At 38.9% G+C, this 20,248-nt stretch overlaps 1 protein-coding gene across 4 annotated transcripts in view; it reads left to right on the forward strand.

Annotated features, from left to right (window-relative positions):
* agap1 (ArfGAP with GTPase domain, ankyrin repeat and PH domain 1) overlaps window positions 1-20,248 on the forward strand; it is a 241,979-nt gene that overhangs the window by 148,181 nt on the left and 73,550 nt on the right. For all 4 annotated transcript variants that reach the window (XM_077199206.1, XM_077199205.1, XM_077199203.1 and 1 more), the window contains 3 exons: window positions 3,045-3,172; window positions 3,721-3,876; window positions 6,283-6,375. In XM_077199206.1, the coding sequence (XP_077055321.1) occupies window positions 3,045-3,172; window positions 3,721-3,876; window positions 6,283-6,375 (377 nt within the window). The remainder of the gene's footprint in view (window positions 1-3,044; window positions 3,173-3,720; window positions 3,877-6,282; window positions 6,376-20,248) is intronic.

The following is a 20,248-nucleotide window of genomic DNA, read 5'->3' on the forward strand; positions in this document are numbered from 1 at the left end:
CTTGGTTATTTAATTTTATTTTCCTTACCTTGTCATTCAAGGCCAGGGCACTTTTTGTACATTTCTGAAACTTTTGCGCACTTCCACATCCCACGTAACTACGGATCTCCCAGGAACATTCATTATATACTGCTAGATGCGCGTGCGTGAGCGGTGCGCGATCATTGTCAACTGACAACGAGATTAAGCAGCTGAACAAGAATACGGCCGTGTACCGATTGTTCTCATCTAAACTCCGCCGAGACAAAATAGACATGCCATTTCAAAAATCTTTCATTTATTGTCAGAAATATGTTTTCAAAAGCATCACTTTCATCAAATTTTGTTTGGCATAATTTCCAGTAGGCCACTGACTGGGTTATGTGAAAATAGTTTGAAAATGTTTTTAATAATAATCCGGTGTCTGAAGTAAAATGCTCAAAACATCTCCTGAGAAAAAATTACATGGTCAACCTAGTCTTGGTTATTTAATTTTATTTTCCTTACCTTGTCATTCAAGGCCAGGGCACTTTTTGTACATTTCTGAAACTTTTGCGCACTTCCACATCCCACGTAACTACGGATCTCCCAGGAACATTCATTATATACTGCTAGATGCGCGTGCGTGAGCGGTGCGCGATCATTGTCAACTGACAACGAGATTAAGCAGCTGAACAAGAATACGGCCGTGTACCGATTGTTCTCATCTCAACTCCGCCGAGACAAAATAGACATGCCATTTCAAAAATCTTTCATTTATTGTCAGAAATATGTTTTCAAAAGCATCACTTTCATCAAATTTTGTTTGGCATAATTTCCAGTAGGCCACTGACTGCAAACGGGCACATCAGGACACAAACGAGCAGGCCCCGGAGAGCCCCTGCCTAATTTAACCACTATATATATACATACATACACACACCACGGGTCAAAGTAAATTAGCCTCTTAAAATATCAGATATGACCCCCCCCCCCCCAAAAGGCTTTATTTATTAATTCATAATGCATTGTGTTCGAAATGCTTTTTACTTTGAAAATTTTTATTCAAAAATATATTTATAACGCTTTCCCTGCCATTGACGGAATTTTCTGTCATTTATAACGCAACTCTTCCCCGCCATTGACGGAATTTTCTGCCGTTTCGTTTTCCCCTGGGGGGGACTATTACACATCTTCATCTCCAGATCAAAACACAGGCAAACAAGCAATGGAAGCATTGCTTACTTGCATGTAAGCTAAAGTGATCATCAAACATCAAATTAGCATATAAATCAAAACTGCCAAACGTTACCGAATGAAATGTCGAACCCATGAAGAGTTCTAGGCCTGTGCAAGCTTTAGGTGTGTTGATGGATTTGATCTACACGGTCTATGTTTTGATCATTGTTCTGAGTCCGATCTAGAACGTGATTTTTCTCAGCTTTTCCTTCAACATGTTGCTTTTTTTTATTTTTTTTTATGAAACTTCCCCACATTCAAGTGTTCATAAAAAAATGTATGCATGATGCTAGAATAAAATTAAATTTTTAGAGCAAAAGCTCTGTTTTTTCTTTTGATATATTGTATGTTCAGATATATTACAACAAAATATTGTCTGGGCCATGAAAGTTTTGTGAAAATGATCAAAAGTGCTGGCTGGAAAATTACAGTATTAATGTGTTTACTTTCCTTAAATTCTATAGTAATTCATCGTAGAAAATTCTATCATTTTATACTTTCTTTGAAAAATTCTAGGTTTTTCAAAACCATATAAAATCAACATGAACCCAAAGAATGCATTTCTAAGAACTTGTTTTAACTTAAATTTTTTAAAGATTTTTCCTTTGCTTTATTGCGGATGTTGGTAACAGTTTGTCACAATAGTGCTGTTGCGGCTTCTCTTTCCTCTCATATGTTGAAATGAGAGGAGCTGCTGGTTTATGATTATAATTAGCCGATTAGCGTGGTAGCGTGTCACGACGAGTCTAAATAAACACAGCTGCACAGCTTTTCTCTTGGAGCGGCAGATGGGACAGGGAGAGCATGAGACTATTGCGTTGAGAGAATTTTTTAGCAGAGTAGCATGCTGTTTGCCCTTGGACAGTGATCTGATCTCTCACCTGAAGGTAAATGTTTATGACGGAATCATAATTAAAACTCAGACGTTTAATAGGTTCAATTAAAACAATGACTTCATTTACAGCGGAATGAGAGCCGGCCCTATTTATTGGGAAGTGGAGTAATAGAGTTCTGGGCACTTGGACCGTTAACTCCCTCCTGCCTCCTGAGAGCCACTTCAGTTTCAGGATTGAGGAAGTTTCTGAACACTAGAGGGCGAATGTTTTGTGCTCAAGGGAAAATGAATCTAATCACTATTATGTTTGGAGGAGTGTTTAATCAGAGAAATTAATTTTTGCATTGACAGTTCACAACTTAAGAGTTACTGTTAAGTTCTGAGAGGGAATAAAAGGCCACTCTCTACACTTCTTTCCTCAGCACGTGTCTGTTTTACGGGATTAATGGGTTAAAGAATGAGCGGTTCTCTGTAAGCTTCTCTCCACATGATGGGATCAATGTCGTTAGCCGTGAGATGACGAAGCGGTAGAATATTTCTCCGTGGGCCGAGCGCAGATTGCCACAGGGGCCGTCAACCGATCGATAGGGACAGAGGCGAGCGATTGACTGACACCGCCCTTTTCCTGGCACGGGCAGAGCATCGGGGGAGAAGAGAAATGGCCAAGGGAGGGGAAATGTTGAAATAATAGGCCTTGGAGGCTTTGAGTGGAGGGCGAGTGCTTGCCTGTGGAGGAGAGTGATGGGCAAATTAGGAGCGGCCCGGGTTAGCAATTACACACACACACACACACACACACACACACACACACACACACACACACACACACACACACACACACACACACACACACACACACACACACACACTCTCATGAGGGGTAATAAAGTAGACCACTTTACCCATCTAACTACAGACTAAACTGGCATTGTGTTCTCTGCACACTTGTTGTTGGTCCTTCTCCATAATGCATAAACTCCCTCCGACCTTTTCCATTTCTTTGTAATTTCAGTGGCTCAGAAAATCGTTGCATCCCGGAAGAAACAACAACTCTCAATCGGACCCTGTAAGTCACTGCCCAATTCTCCAAGCCACTCTTCCGTCTGTGCAGCGCCTGTGTCTGCAGTGCATATCAGTCAGGTGAGTGCAGTTAACCGTCTTGTTGGGTTGCGTTGTGACCTGTTCGATTTGAAACACTTGTTAAATTATTTCTTGAAATGTTGTGAACGATTTCTTTTTTCGAATTATTTAGGGTTATGAGTGTGCATTCAAAGTGTTTGGATGTCAACTTTTGTGTTGGAGTCAAATTGACCCAATTGGTTTCCATGCAAAACCAGCCTGGTGTAAAAAATAAATAAATTGTAGCTTGACTCAACATATGTACAATGCATGAGAACTTGTTAAATTTAAGACTCAAGTTTTAATCGTCAATTGAAGTCTGAATAATACAAGGAAAATTGTGTTTTTTTATGTGTTATCCCCCTGCTGACAGTAATCCACTTCCGCATGGCTCAGTCCTCATTGATTTCTCATTAGCAGTGTACAAGTGAGCCTGTGTATGTGCAGCCAAGCTTAGAGAGGCTTAGGTGAAGCTCAGAAAAAAGGAGGCCTATGGTGTTCCTTTGTAACATGAGATTATTTTCTTGCTTTTGTTGCTAAGCCATTCTCGCTCTGTGTGTGTGTTACAGACTAGTAATGGTGGAGGCAGTTTGAGCGATTACTCTTCTTCCGTTCCCTCCACTCCCAGTACCAGTCAGAAGGAACTGCGTATCGATGTACCCCAAACTGCCAACACCCCTACACCCGTCCGCAAACAGTCCAAACGACGCTCCAACCTCTTTACGGTCAGTCTGCTCTCCCATTAGACATATAGGCGTTATTATAATTGTTAATTAGTTTCTTAACTTTATAAGTAAAATTACAAAACTACAATAGCAGCATTTGCATTTGTTACAAAGTGAATACAACAAAAATAAAGTAAAATTGATAAATGTATATTTTTTATTATGTATTTTTATGTACAATTCTGTTCAAACGTTTGGGGTCAGTAAGTTTTTAATTTTACTTAAGAATTTAATACTTTTATTCAGCAAGGATGGTTTAATGTTGCAAATGATTTCTGTTTCATCAAAGAATCCTGGGAAAAAAAATCATATTTCCACAAAATATTAAGCAGCACAACTGTTTTAAGCATTAATAATGATAAGAAATGATTGATTGTGAGCGTGTTCTGGTGAGACTTTCAAACATATTACAAAATCTTACCAACGTCAAAATTGGAATATAAATGTATGCATGTATATAGCATACATAAATTACATGCATATGCATGTATACATTATGCATATATATATATATATATATATATTTTTTTTTTTTATAATTAGAGGTGGGCATAGATTAATTTTTTAATCTAGATTAATCTCACTGTAATCTTGGAATTAATCTAGATTAAAATGGCTCATTTGAATTCTGCCGAAGGCATTCAGAATATGTGTGCTACCCAAATAATGACTAAAAGTAAGTCTTTGAGAATAGTTCGCCTCGCGTAGGGATGTGAATTTCTGCCAAAAATGCCTCTCGACAATAAAGGAGCAATAGTCGAATATCGTTCGAAAAACAAAACAAAAAACCCGCACACTCACAATGACAGAAAGGGAGGTCAATTTCATCTTTAACGATTTGTCAAACAAACTGTTTATTAATTGAACAAGTAACATGTTTTCGTAGTTTTTTTTAACATAGTAGGCTAATTGGAAGAAGAAAAAAAACAATAAGCACGACGTATAGGCTACAGTCCGTTTTTGCATCGCCAAACCAGATGCTCGTTAGATCAAAAAATAATGTCATAATGATTTTATGTGAACCTGCCTTTACCGGCAATAGCCTCCTCCTTTTTAAACAAATTAGTTTCAATCAATGTAAACTATTCGTGTGACTATGCCCCTGCGCAATACACACACGACACATTACCGTAGGATGGCGGGTTTTCATTTCATAAACTGTACACAATGGTAGCTTTAACCTGTTAACCTTTGCCAGTGCGCCGACACTCTGAAGCGTTTTTTTGTAGCCTATAAATTAATGTATATGTCCAAATAACGGATAATGTCATACTTTTTAGAAGTGCTATCGTGGCGTAATAATCTGTTTGGTTGTAAAATGTATTACCTGAATGAAATTAAATCGAATGCATCGTCCTGTGGAATCATTCATTCACAGACAGCTTACGAAGATGTTCAACTAATAAATATCTTCATCGCTGGCAAACAATATGATGCATTTGCAGATTTGCTTTTACTAGACTAAACTAGATCCACGGCCACTTCATCCAACGCTCTTGATGTTCTTAAATATTCCTGTTACGAATCCGAGTCGAGTGTGATTGAACGCGCTTCAGACGATTCAGTGCGTGAGGAACATCAGATATACATCTGCCAACTTGTTTGATGAAGTCTTTGAACAGAATCGACTCTAAAGAGTGATTCGTTTGTAAATTGAGCATCGCTCATGCCCATAAAAAGATACAGCGCGCTTGGAATAAACTCATCTAACAACATGTATTGCGTTAAAATAAAGTAACGAGAGGACCGTCGCCCAACGTAACATGTAAAAGTATACACCTTGTGTCCCTGACAGGAAAATACCCTGCTGCGCGATCTGTGACAGTAGGCGCGGCGTCAATTATGCTGGGCTACACATGGAATTGCGTGAAAATATAACGATATTCGAAAAAGCTATTTTATGATCCCAACCCAACTTTGAGAATAGATTAACGGCGATTTTTTTTTATCGCCCGATAAGAGTCTCACGTTAACGCTGATAACGGCCCACCACTAATATATATATATATATATATATATATATATGTATATATATATATATATATAAAATATATATTTAAAGGGGTTACTGATCATATAAAATGTGTGTGTGTGTGTATAATATATAATATTATATGTTATACACACACACACACATTTTATATGATCAGTAACCCCTTTAAATTGACAGCCATTCTTCCGGTCTTGTAAGCTCTTTAGTAGTGTACGCACATGTACCACATGTCTTGCTTTCAAGAAGTTGGGGGGGGGGGGGGGGGTCACGTCAAGGTCAAGTTGACCCCTTCCACACCCTTTGACTTTTGAAGTCAAGAGTTTGCCCTGCACTCCAAACTGGATCTGGTCTGAAGTAAGGCTCAATTAGCAGTTATCTTGCCTTTGACTAAAATGATGTCTTCTCCCCCCCAGTCTCGGAAGGGAAGCGAACCAGACAGGGAGAAGAAAGGGATGGATGGGCGCGCAGACAGCATTGGAAGTGGCCGCGCTATCCCAATTAAACAGGTAGGGTCTGGCCGGCCGTCTGGGCTGGTATAATTGGAGTCCAGCAGCGGCGTATTGTGGACGAAGGGGCCTCAGATCAGTACTCAGACCCGCGAGAAGCCCGTTTGATGCCATCTTCTTGATTAACAGTGAAAGCACGCACTTGACATCAATTAGAGCCAGACTCTCCCGTGTGCTGAAATGAGATCATTAGGATAAGATGTGGGAAGGGATTTTTCTCTCCTCAATGCACTATACCCCCCCTCCACAGCCAAAACCCCTACACCATCTCACTCTTCCACCTTCTTTTTCCCTGTCAAGTGTGGGGATAGAAAAAAAGCTTAGAGGAGCCAAATGAAGTGCAGTCTACCAATCTGCATATGGGCCCATCTTTCCCATCAGCCCTCCCCGACAAGTGGCGTGGGGGGGAGGGGTGTGCGGGGGTGAGAAGCAGAATGTGATGTGAAGATGGACCCCCCCCCCCCCCCCCCCCCTCCTCTACACTGTGGGAGAGATAGTTTGACTTGGCCTTAATTTGTCGCAAACAAGGGTGTAGTGAGAGAGTAAAGAAAACGCTAGCTAGCGTGGGGGTGGGGTGGCGAGATCATCCTCTGCGCATCTCAGCTGGAGTGAAAGAATCAGGTAATTAGCGGCACTAATCGTGCCCTCTCATGTCAGCGCAGTGGCCTTGTTTGTAATTTTCTAATGAACAAATTGCATCTCTGATTAAAGCTGCCTTTAAGTGAGATCTGTGTTTGTTAGCGCGCCACAGCGGAGAAGCACTTCCGCCATCCACCATACAGCACAGCTGGCGTTCAAGAGCGAAGCTGTAGACCTTTTGGATGTGTGGGTTGCGTTCGGAACCCGCTGGGTTCACATTGAGAGGCTCCATTGGAGGCAAGGACATTTGCACAAGACTCCTGGGCAATGAAGCGGCGCTGTAATCGGCCCTTCTTTTCTGCAAATTAGACATTTGAGAATACATTGCGTCTTCGCTGACATGTGTGGCATTGTAATACTAAAATCCTTCTTAGTACAATCATAATGCGAATGTCGAAATTTGAGCTATGGATCAATGATGTGACATTGATTTTTTCCCCCCGCATATATAAAAATACATTAAAATGCAAGTTATATACGCACTCACTTGAATTCTTCGATGATTCGGATTTAAAAAAAAAAAAAAATCATTAAAATATTTTATCATCAAAAATGTCAGTATGATATCTGAATGAATCTGTTCTGATATCATAATGAAGAAAATAATCATTAAAGGAATGCAATTCTTGAAGAAAAAATTAAGTAGTTTGGCATAATATTTTATTATTTCTTGCAAAAAAAATACTTAAAATAACTGCTCTTTTAAATTTGAAACGCATTTATCCGCCACATGTTAAGTGGTGGGACATTCATGAATTAAACCGTAAATAACTATGTTATATAGAGGACCCTCATGCAATAGGATAAAAAAAGAAGAAATTAATACTTTTATTCAGACATTACCTAGATTGAAAAAAGTTGCCCAGAAGCGTTACCTAGATGGTTGCTGAGTAAATTGCCTTAAAGGGACTTTGGAGGTACTTCTTTTTGGAGGCACACAAGCGAGTGCTAATGCTGCCAGCAGTGATCTCTCACCTCCTGCGGCTCTATTTGCATAAATCCTGTTAAAGTCAGTGGCGGTTAATGAAGAAGAAATGAGGCTGGCCCGGCTACAGCGGTGCTGAGAGCAGGGCGCCACACTAGTGGCAGATGGGAAGGCTGAGCTATAGAAGGCAGCTGTGCGGAGAAGAGAGCAGCACAGGGTTCTGACTATAATCTGACTCTCCAACTGGGTTTGCGCTGGGATCATTTGTATGTGCGATGCCAAGAGCAATCAAGACGGTAACGCGTGTTCTCAAGAGAGAGGGCTGGCTGCTGTTCCCCAACATGTAGAACAACCATGTTATATGACATTAGAGCACGTCATTCACGTAAATGATTACAATTTAAATTTAACAATTAGAGGGATTGTTCATGCAAACATTTTAATTCTGCCATCAATTATTCAGTCTTGTGTCGTTCCAAACCCATAAGACTTTCATTCATCTTCAAAACACAAATAAAGATGAAGTGATTTCTGTTTTCCATCCATTGAAAGTCTATTCAACAAAAACGTCTGACGATTCGAAACGTTCATAAAAAGAATGTAAAATAGATCCATATGAATCAAGCGGAATTGAGTATTCTGAAGACACACTATTGGCTTATATGATGAACAGATTGAATATAAACATTGATCAGCAAACATAGAGCTCTCAAATATGGTAAACGGAAACTCAACCGTGCTTGACACATGAGAACAAACCTTAGGCTATTGGTTCTTGCAGAAGCTCAAACATACTGGCGTGACACATGAGAATGAACCTTATTGGTTCTCGGGCATCAGTCAAGCTCAAATTTGAGCTTTTGTTTACCAAATTTGAGTGCTTAATGTACATTCTCTGATTAATTTTTATATATGAATAAAAGCCTAGATTAAATCTGTTTATCTTCATTAGACTTGGATTAAATCACTTGTTTTATATGGATTTCTTTTACAATCTCTCAATGTATGTTTTGAAGCATCTGAGTTTTGGGTGAATAGACTTTCAATGGGAGGGACTCCGTCTTATGTTGAATTATAATAGGCTATCCTCATTATGTGCTCTTGTTTTATAGGTACTGAAAGAAAAGTTTTATTTAAATGTTACATGTATTAGAGAGCCTGCATTATATTGAGGCATTAGCGGATAGAAAGTGTCTCACGGGTGGCCTGGCGCAGAGCCATATCTCTGAAGCATCTCTCAGCCTCTTGACACTGCAGGTACATAAATGAGGGATTAATTTCCTTGGTGTCAGACAGAGCCTGCCCCACACTACACGCACACTTACGCACACACTCTTGTGCTGATCAGAGGCTCCAGTGGTGCCCGTGTCCCTCATCTCATGAGGAGATCAATCAGAGCTCCCCAGCCTCTGCAGTGCACAGTGTTTCTGTTCTCCCTGCTGTTCTCTCGCTCACTCACTGGTGCTTCAGCTTCATGTTAGTCCTTATTGAATCCCACTGGCTGGCCCAAAGGCACTGTTTTGCATTTTCTATGCTGATTGGGGCAAAATTTGTCGGCTAAATGATTTAAATAGGACCACACATTTTAGATTTAAATGTATGTATTAGGGATGTCCCGATCCGATCCACAGCATCGGTATCGTGCCAATGCTGGCCCAGAACGCTAGATCGGAGATCGGAGGGGAGAAAAAATATGATCCGATACCTATCCAATAATGCTTCAATATAGCATTTCCCTTCCTGCGACATCCAATTAAGCTGCGCATATTGGGCGGTTTTGCAATCTATTTTGCGGGCAAAAAATTGATTTGGGCGGGTGGATAAAAATTGGGCTGGTTTCGGATCAGTTCGGCGGGTTTTTGTAGCCGAAACACCGGCACTTCAGATTCTTCTTTCACTCCACTTCTTCAGACACTCCATCCCACTACCTTCGGTGTACTATAAACACGGTTTTGCAATCTGTCTCCTCAGTTTATAAACGTAGACTGTAAACTGTATGCTACACAGGATTTTGACGCATATCCAAGCAAAGGTTTGTGCAGAGTGTGGAGCGCGCACTGCATGGCACGGAGCGCGGGCGCGAACACTTCCGTTTTCCTTTCAACTGTGGAAACAACTTAAAATACTCTTATCATTTCTGGTCATAGAGAAAATAACTTATTTATATATAATAATATATAAATTTATATATTACGTCAATATTTATTTTTTTCCGCAGCTTTTGGTGTGCATACAGTTCAAATTAAAATGTTGGTGTTCAACTTTGCGTTTTAAAAATACAACAACCAAAAAATTTTTTTTTTACGGGTTAAAAAGGCAAAACGAATGGACGCAAAAGTACACGGATCAATGGGTAATTTTAAAGCTAGTTAATGATTAACTTTAAACCTGTTGGTAGCTTTAAGTAGCCTACTAAAATAGCCTGCCTGCCTGTATTTATTTTATTTTTTTGTAGTGTTTAAATCATGGTTTGAATAAAGGGTGGCAGTCTTTCATAATCAATTGTTGTTGTTGACTTTATTCTGAAGAAGTATTTGTTCTCCATTTGAGTGAGATGTTTTTAGGTTGCTAATTGAGCAAAGTGCTTCCATATATTTTATTAGGCCTAGTATTAGTTCAAGAATATCGGTATCGGCCATTTTCAAAACCGATTTGCTGATAAAATAATTTAATTTTGAAATGCGCTATATTTGGCTGTGACGCAGCCACCTCTGTCTGAATACACCACTCTGTAGACTAGACTAATGTCCCCGTCCATCTGATTTGTTGGGAGTCACAAATCTGGCCAATCAACTCGGAAAGCTGAAGGCACTGAAAGTTTTGCGCACTCATACCGAATGCACTTGCTGACTGGAGCTGACTGCTTCACTGATCACGCATCAGTTGTCTCTCAAAGAGGCAGCAGCAGACTTTGCTGAAGTAGCAATAAATTACTACACTGAAGTTGCAAAACACCTCAATATAATCGGGCCCTGTGATTTCCGCGATGCAGAAAACACGGACGGAATCGTGGAATCCAGTCATAAAAATGGAATTTACTGTATAAAGTGGAATGTCACTGAATTTGTCAACTTTTTGATGAATTAATAAAAAGCAGGTCAGTACAAATCAAATCGAATTTCAAACCGCAAAAAGACTATTTAAATATGATTCCTGCGTGTCTCTAAATGAATGGCGCAGACCCGTGATTTCATTTACCACACACACACACACACACACACACACACACACACACACACACACACACACACACACACACACACACACACACACACACGAGTCAATATTGAATTAAAAATTGAAATCAAATCAAGAATTGAACTGAAATCGTGAAAATTGTGTTAAGCAATAATACAAACAGTAGCCTACCAGTCATTGTACCATGTAAACATTGTATCATGTTGTCACTAAACTTAATAAAATTCTGTTTAGTTACCAAATGTTTTGACAATCACTATTACACCTATTGTGATGCAAGTTGTTGTTTTTTTACATCCCCCAATCCATCCCCCAATTTCTCTTCTGCAATTAAAATATCGTGATAATACTGTATAGCGTGATAAAAGCTCAATCAATTAATCGCAGCATGAAAATGATACCGGCACATGCCTAGTTACAATTACATTTTTGTTGTAAATATGTAAACATTTATTTCGCGTCTGCCTTAAATTAAATACACTATTAGCTAACTGTGTAATTTGTCTATGTATATTTCTGAAATGCATAACTTGGACACCGTCACCTCTGATAACAGATCACTCTAAATTGTAATGTCGGCATGCATTTTCTGTGAAGCTGCTTTGAAACAATATGTATTGTCAAAAGCGCTATCACATTTTTGATTATACTTTAATTAATTGTGCAGCACTAGATGCTGCAGAAGTTAATAGACGTATGTTCAGATCCTGAAGACTTCTATGGACGCCCATTCTATGTGGGACTGGACATTGGTCCTTTAATCAAACTTAATTTAATTTATAATATCCTTTTGACCCGTGACATCTTCGAATCTCCTCAGAAAGAGACTCATAGAGAGACAGACGCTGCAGACCGGCATCCGTGGAGCCGCTGACCACAATCCCTCCATCAGATCAGTGGCTGCGTCTGCTGCTGTGGCATTTCCCATCTAATTGGGCGCTACGTTCAGGCGATGAGCGTTTCACCAACAGTTTGAAAGCGGCCCGGGCACGTCCCCTCACAGATGATTACGCAGCCGAGCAGTTTGCGCTCAGAGCCACAGGGCAGAGCGTTGTTTTGGAACTGGATGTTAATTGATTTGATAATTCCCTGTGGTCTTTCCTCTTACATGCTCGCGTCTCTCTCGATCTTCCTCCTCGCCTCTCACTAGCCACTGCAGGCTGCTGGGCGTTAGACCTGCTCTCCAATTAGCGTGTGCTTCCCGAGTCTACCTACCTCGCATTAACACCTTTTCAGTGATCTCTTTTGGTCCAGGAATGTGATTTTTGTAGATTTCACCAGGAATCCCTCACTCACGGCACGGCATCAATCTCTGGGATGAACTTTTGTGTGCTGGCTCTCAGCTGCACATCGTCACCGGATGTTGATGAGGGACGTCAACTTGTAATCTCTTTGGCAGATGTCTGAGTGTATTAGATTTATGGTTCAGCTGTTCCTTGAAGGTATGGCCGTAATTGTTAGTGAGTTACTCACACACAGATGAGTCCTGAACTAAATCGATTGCTTTTGATGCTTTGGATTTTCACTCAACACTCTTGAAAAAAAAAAGACGTTTCCAAAAGGGGGTTTTCGCAGTGATGCCATAGGAAAACCTTTTTGGATTCGCCAAAACATTTGTTGGTGAATTTTTAAATGCTTGTCCAGTTGGCTTTTCATAACGTGTTGTTTTTAGATTATTGGAAAGTAAACATCCAAAATAACCTTAAGTGTTAATTTATTGCACTTTATATATTTGCTTTATATATTTCAAATACAATGCTTATCCTTGCAGTTCTCTGCAGTTCCCAGAAATTCTCCACTTCTGTGGCACTTACATACACCAAACCTTACAGTTTTAAATATTCGGTCTATAGAAAATCTATCATGTACAATTATATACTTTCTATAGATTTTAACAGAGGGGTTTGTTCACGTATCATTTGATTTTTTGACATTTTATTCTTTTAAATCTTTTAACTTTTTCTGGCTGTTGACCGTATTTTCTGATTTATAGAGTGATTGAAAGAGATATCCAAAATCCCCTCTGTAACAACGTTTGAGTCTACAAAATGAAACCAGAATTTTGAACTGGGCTTTATCCAATGTTCAAATTTCTGTACTCAATGTATGCAAATTAGTGCATATTTAATTAGATAATGCATCAATTGCATATTTAATCATAACATTTCAGAAAACTTATGATACAATTTTTTTCCTTAAGTGTTATAATGTATCAGTTTGTGCATGTGTAGGATCTGCAAAGTTACATTCTCTCTAACAGAGACCTGCTTAAAACGCCTTGATTGAAGTCCAGATATTGCTTCCTCAAGCGTCTGCGTCACAATGTGAAATATTGGCATAATGCCCGCTTAAAGGCATAAGCAAAGAAAGAAGACGAGACTTCAGTGAATTGTCTTGTTGTTTTGTTTGCGGAGGTGCTGTGTGTTTGGATGCAACTGATTTGTTTGGAATCAGTGGTTAAGATTTATTCATAATGCTGTTCCTGAGCAGTACAACCCAAAGTTTGCTTGTGTACAGCATATTTTAAAATGGACAGCTTCTTGAATCTGGGAGAGTACAAGGCTCTGTTCTGCTGAAGTCGTGCTTGAAAAGTTGGTTCTAATCTATCGGCTTGATCATCCGCATTTTCAGAATCCCACTCAGGCTCGAACTGATACGCTAATACCGTTGACATTATTAACTGTGTTTGTAATTGGTTAATGCTTTGGAAGATGAACCCTTGAGGTGTTTAGCCAATCAGAGCGCTCTGACCTTTTTGGAAGGAGAGGCTTTGTAGTTATCCGTATGTTTCAGACAGGTACTGCAGTGTACAGTGAATGAAAAATAAATGTTTTTTTAGCATTGAAGCATGTTAACCTATTCTGTTACACCCAATAAACAAAATAATACACTTTTAGAATAGCTTCATTTGACCCCTTTAATGTAATCAATCAACTGGGGAAGTATAATGATAGTATGAGTTATGTTTTTGTGTTTTTTTTTGTTATTGCCTGAAAACAGGGTGTCCATTCCTGCTCCTGGAAGGCCACTGTCCTTTAGAGTTTAGCTCCACCCCAATTAAACTCACCTGAGCCAGCTATTTAAGGTCTTACTAGGTATTCTAGAAACTTCCAGGCAAGTTGAAGCTAAAGGAGCAGGACAGTGGCCCTCTAGGAGAACCTTTTTTCTACTATAAAGAACCTTTTGTGCTTTGGAAATGTTCCATGGATATTGAAGGTTCTTTATTTAACCATAGATAAAGAGCAGATGCAAAGAGCAATGAAACAGCTTGGTTGATTTCTGTGTTTAACATTGACACATAATTCTTCCTCTTAATTACAGAATTGCAGAAAAACAGACACAAAACTGGTATGAACTCATTCAGTAGTGTTTTTTTTTTTTTTTTACTGTTTATGTGCACATGCTTAAGGTAGTTTTATTCTCTCTTAGACCTTGTCGCAGTATATTTGCCATTCACTGTGATCTCATTACGAAGGTTATTGTCCTGACTCCTGAGCTGAAGGTTACGCTCTCAACATGGCTCTCAGCTACAATAAAACCTTTGTAAAAACGCCTTCATTAGAACATGCTCCTCATTAAAACACGCAGACGGCTTGGTGAAGCGTAATGAGGCTGGGGTGGGCTCGCACTCTCCAGCAATTAGACGGCTAAAGAGGAGCGTTTTCAGCGCCGTCTCCCTGTGGAGAGCTTCAGACTGGCCTCTCTGAGCCCTCAGAGTGGGTGTGGTGAGGTCAGATGTGTCACCTGAATTTGCCATGACAGCTCTCGCATCTGCCAATCACAGCCTCCTTTGACCCTCTGCCTTGTTATTAATACGACTGTTTGTCCAATCACCACAGAGATCCCGGTTGTTTTGACATCTATTAAATATTATGACTATATTATGGTGTTTGTTTTGACTGGTGGTCATTTTTAATGGCTTTTAGTGTTTTTTCTTTCTTTCTATTTTTTAAATGACTCATTTAAATTTGTCAGAGGTCACGCTGAGCTGCAATTATTATGCTGAAACTGTTGAAACTTGGCAAGGTATTTGGATTGTCTGTAAAAAAAATAGTTTTGTTTGATAGTTGTTTATGGCTTTGTTCAGAAACTAATGTTACTCTAATGATCGCCAGCTTTGTTTACTGACCTTGTGCAGCCCGGAGTCTGTCGACATCTGTTCCACGTTCTTAATTAACCGATTACCGTGCACACACACATCTTTGCTAACTGTTCGGAAAGGCATTTTGACAAGCTTTAATACAAATTAATTTTCATAAGTGGCTCTAGATTGATGCAGTAAGACTTATGTCTTCCTCATTCTCAAGTCAATGTACCAATAGGTCTGTGGTTTTAAATGTGATTGCATAGGGTTGGGAATCGTGAACAATTTTCAAAAAAAATTTCTGATTCATTTGAATGATTTCGGTTTTGTATAATTATTTATTGTGAGGTAAAAATTTTTTTGAAAAACAATTGATAATTGAGATAAATTTAAAACCGTTATTGCAAAAATTGTTTAAACACCGATGTTTAAATGACTTAAAGGGGGACCTATTATGCAAAATTCACTTTTACATGGTGTTTGAACCTAAACGTGTGTCTGCAGTATGTGTACAAAACCACCCTATAATGGTAAAAATCCACCCACTCCCCTTTTTATTAATTCTCATGGTCCCACTTTATATTAAGTGGCTTTAAGTATAATGTACTTACATCGACAAATAAGTACAATGTACTTATTGTGTTGATGTTGTATTGCAAAACACTTGTGCTGCTATTGAGATCTGATACGGGTAAGGTTAGCGGATGGTGTGGGGGTATGGGTCGGTTTAAGGGTGGGTTAAAGTGTAAGGGAAGGGTCAACTGTGTAATTACAAATGTAATTACATCAATTAATTACAGCTGTAATTACATGCAGGTATTTTCAAAATATAAGTACAATGTAATAACATGTATGCACACAATAAGTCCATTGTATCAAATTATTAATTTCAATGTAAGTACATAGTACTTAAAGCCACTTAATATAAGGCGGGACCAAAAATCATAAGCAGTCTCTCAGAACAGGCCGTTTGCAGTTTCTGTGCAATGTGACATCATGACTGCTGACAGACACTGCCCTATTAGCATAGACCCGCCCTGAGTGATCTGTACACAGTCCGCCATGTTGATCTCCTCGCCAGAGCGTTTAACAGCAGCATTCAAGTAAGAAAGTTATTCAATTAAAGGACACCTATTATGCAAAATTCACTTTTACATGGTGTTTGAACATAAATGTGTGTTGGCAGTATGTGAGCAAAACCACCCTAGAATGATTAAAATCCACCCAGTGTTTTTTATACAATCTCAATAAATCATAAGCACTGTCTCAGAACGAGCTGTTTTAAGATTCGGCTCAGTGTGACGTAGAATTGAGCAAGCCCCACCGACGTGGTTTGATTGACACTGTGGTTTTGGCATAGACCCCGCCCTCGGTGATCTGTTCACCATCCTCCATTGTTTCAATGACAGCCAGGGTTCTGAAGATTTGTGCTGCCTTGTCGAAAATGTCTCCTAAGAAACATAACTGTTCTGTTGTGGCATGTAATAATGTTCATAGTAGTTTTCACTTACTTCCGACATCAGAGCCACTGAAAACGCAATGGATGGATTTTATTTAGGAAGGAAAGGCGCCACTTAAACTTCCAAAATACATTTATGTTAGCGCGAATCATTTTCTGACAGACTGTTTTGTGAACGAGGGTCAATTCAAAGCAGGTCTAAGTTAATCCTCAAGTGTGGATCGTTGCCTACTGTTCGAGATCCAACATCACCTCCAGTAGAAGTAAGTGTATTTTATGATTTTTGAGCAAATAGTCATTTCAGTCGATGTCAGCCAATTCAACAACAAATGTGTCTAAAGTTGTCGTCGTCGTAGGATGTCTGTGTATATAATTTAAACCTTGTTTGTATAGTGTGTAACCACACATTTATAAATATATTTTTTAAAGATATTGTATTAAAAACTGTGCATGTTTTCTGTAAAGACAAGTCATCAAAATTGCTGTTTCATCCGTCTTGTAACCTTCCATACAACAAATAGCGTCAGACAGTTTTATGTCACATATTATTTTTTGCAACAATTACAAATGTAAATAAATTAATACCTGTTCTATCTCCCTGCAGCATATATTTTCTTGTTCTGTAGCCATCTTCTCACATTTGCCACATAAGCACCTGTTCGACAAGTAATGTAAACATGACGCAACAGGTCCCTCGCATAAATGTAATTTCGTTTGTATGTAGCAAACGTTAGTATTTGTGTTTGTAGTTTTTAAAAATTGCGCCAACGTTATCACAGTTTGTGTGTGTCTGTGTGATTTGCACATCCATAATTGCAAAGGGGACGCGATTACAACTCTATAAGTACATGTATCAAATAACCATTCCGAGACGTCCTGGTCCATTCTCATTTGTGTTTCTTCTGCCGGAGTCTCTTCATCATCTGGGTCTGATTCCGGTTCAAACATGTACGGCTGAATGCCATACAAAACAGCGGGTCTCTCACTCACTCTCAGCCATTCTGCTTCTACCGACTGTTTATTGCCATAGGTATGCAAGTTACGCACTCATCCAAAGGCTGGGCGGGGATATGCAGCTCATTTACATTTAAGGTGGTAAACACCAAAACAGCTCTTTTTAAAACAGGCCTCAAAAATGACATTTTCAAATCCTTATAATAAATTAATTGTGGGGTATTTTGTGCTGAAACTTCACAAATACATTCTGGGGACACCCGAGACCAATATTACATCTTGTAAAAAGGGGCATAATAGGTGCCCTTTAAGACCAGTGAGTGGTTTTCTGTTTTTCTTTTGTTGTTTGATTCATAATAACAGCATATATAGCAGTAAGCACTGTATATTACGCTGCTTTCACTTTAATACACAGATCTAATATATACATGATTTCTTTCCCTGCTGTTTACATTCACACTGTTTTTATATGAACTTTGTGTGTTTTGAACATAACCTTGTGTGTATTTGACAGTTTAAGCGTAATAACACGTGAAAGAGAACTTAGTTTAATACTCACAGGATGCGCCGTCTGGTAGCTCTCTGTGCGCGTGTTTCGGGTGTGCACTCCGAAAACTATAAATTAGAAGTTTAGACCGAAAAGGCTTTAAAACGCATGCAGATAACAAACTTTCATGATGATGAAGAACTGCAATGTTACGTGAGCGTGACCGTGATAGAGATGAAAATCAAAACCAAACAGATGTTTTAGTTTTTGGCAGAGTATTCCGAGGCATGAGCTGTGTGCTCAGCTCTCTTTTGGAAAACGGGGTGGGGAGCAGCAGCTCATTTGCATTTAAAGATACATGGACGAAAACAGCATGTTTTTCCTTTTGCACAAAAATGTTAATTTATTTGTATAAATACTGCAGACAAAATCATAATGTATCTCTTTAACTACACACCAGTCAGGAACTATGCTGAGTTAAGTCTAACAAACTAGGTAGGCCTACAATAAAATGCTACAGTAAGGGTAAAAAAAAAAAACACTGGATCATAAGAGTAATTTGTTCAGGAAATAGACTACAATGGTCATTCTGTATATTTTTTTTAATTAATTTAAAAGAATCTGCTCATAAGAGTCAGTTAGTGACTGGCTAGACATCACTTATAACCCTACCCTGTATGCATGTTTTTGATCCACTAGAAAGAACTGGCTCATATGGGCCATTTGTTCAGAATCGGACTACACTAATTGCTGCTGTGTTTCTCATGTTGTAAATCATTTGGTTCAAATGATGTTTTATATATATATATATATATATATATATATATATATATATATATATGCTATATGCTGTAGCTACTATTATTGTCTTTAATTTCCATCACCGTTGTTTTCCCACAGTGCCTGATTTATTGAATATCTTCTTGTCATCCTAGCCGATGTGTTCCCAATGCTCAAGATTAAACAACATTTTGACCTTTTTCCATGTTTGGTGGTGCAGTGAAACTTTTCACACGTTACATTTTACCGTGCATTGGGCTCTTAAAATTTCCTTTTAAGAAATACAATGGCACTGAAACGTCTCTCCTCATCATAAAGGGAAATTAGTATCATGGTTGTAATTGCATGTTCTGGTGCGTAGATGAGCACTGAGCTGTGCATGTTTGACGAAGTTCTGCCCCCTCGGAGCAGGGGTGCTTTGTAAGGAGTTAAATTGGATGGTTAATTCGGGTGTTATTTACCCTGTAATTCATTAGCTTGGCCCTGCCATTGGCAGCGGGCAGGCTGTAATTTCACGCTTCGCAATAAAAGATGTCTCATAATCTGCTTCATTTAGCACCGAAAGAATTTAATGAAATTAACTGCAGCCCTAATTAAGACGGTGAATATTAAAGACCTGCTATCAAGCCTTTAACGAGTGTGACATGATCCGCCTTCTGTGGGATTGGAAAAATATCATTTCCGAAGGAAAGGTTGTCGCTGCTCCGAGCCATTTTGGCCAAGATGGCATTTTTGTCATGCACACTAACCTCCTGCAAATTTGATTTTCTTTTCTTCTTCTCCCTGTATAATTTTAGCTTGAAAATAATTTAACCCAATACATAAACATAAATCAGTGCTCTCTGTTTAGATTGGGCTAATCTCGTGTTGCTGGCTTCAATCCACTGGCTTCGATTGGTTTAAGCTTTCAGGGGAGTGTTTTAACCACTCATTAAGCTCCTTGATGACCTCGACGTGTTATTGTTTAAAGCTGAGAGCTGCAATGAACCTCACAATACCTACTTTACTGTTTGTTCATCAAACTTGGACTCCTGAGTATTTAAGATGGACAGGGGTGTAGTTATGAAGACATTGTTTTAAGAAAAACAACTCTTTGTCATTTATTTTCATTATAAGACAAGAAACTCGATCAAAACTATATGTACAAGTCTCAGAATAATTTAACTACTCTATGTATTGTCTATACAGAATAGACACATTTCCAACCTATTTTGGCGTAGAACATCTGTAATTCTCAAGTTACTTCCTTTTACGCCAACCTAGAAAAAAGTCGTGTCTGGTTCCTAGAAATATATAATCTTTGTATTCATGTTGGTTTCATATGAATTTGGAAAACCTTTTTACCGT

The sequence above is a fragment of the Siphateles boraxobius genome, unplaced genomic scaffold (genome assembly GCF_051911475.1).
Source record: "Siphateles boraxobius isolate OS27281-9 unplaced genomic scaffold, OSU_SipBor_1 41, whole genome shotgun sequence".
NCBI lineage: Eukaryota > Metazoa > Chordata > Actinopteri > Cypriniformes > Leuciscidae > Siphateles > Siphateles boraxobius.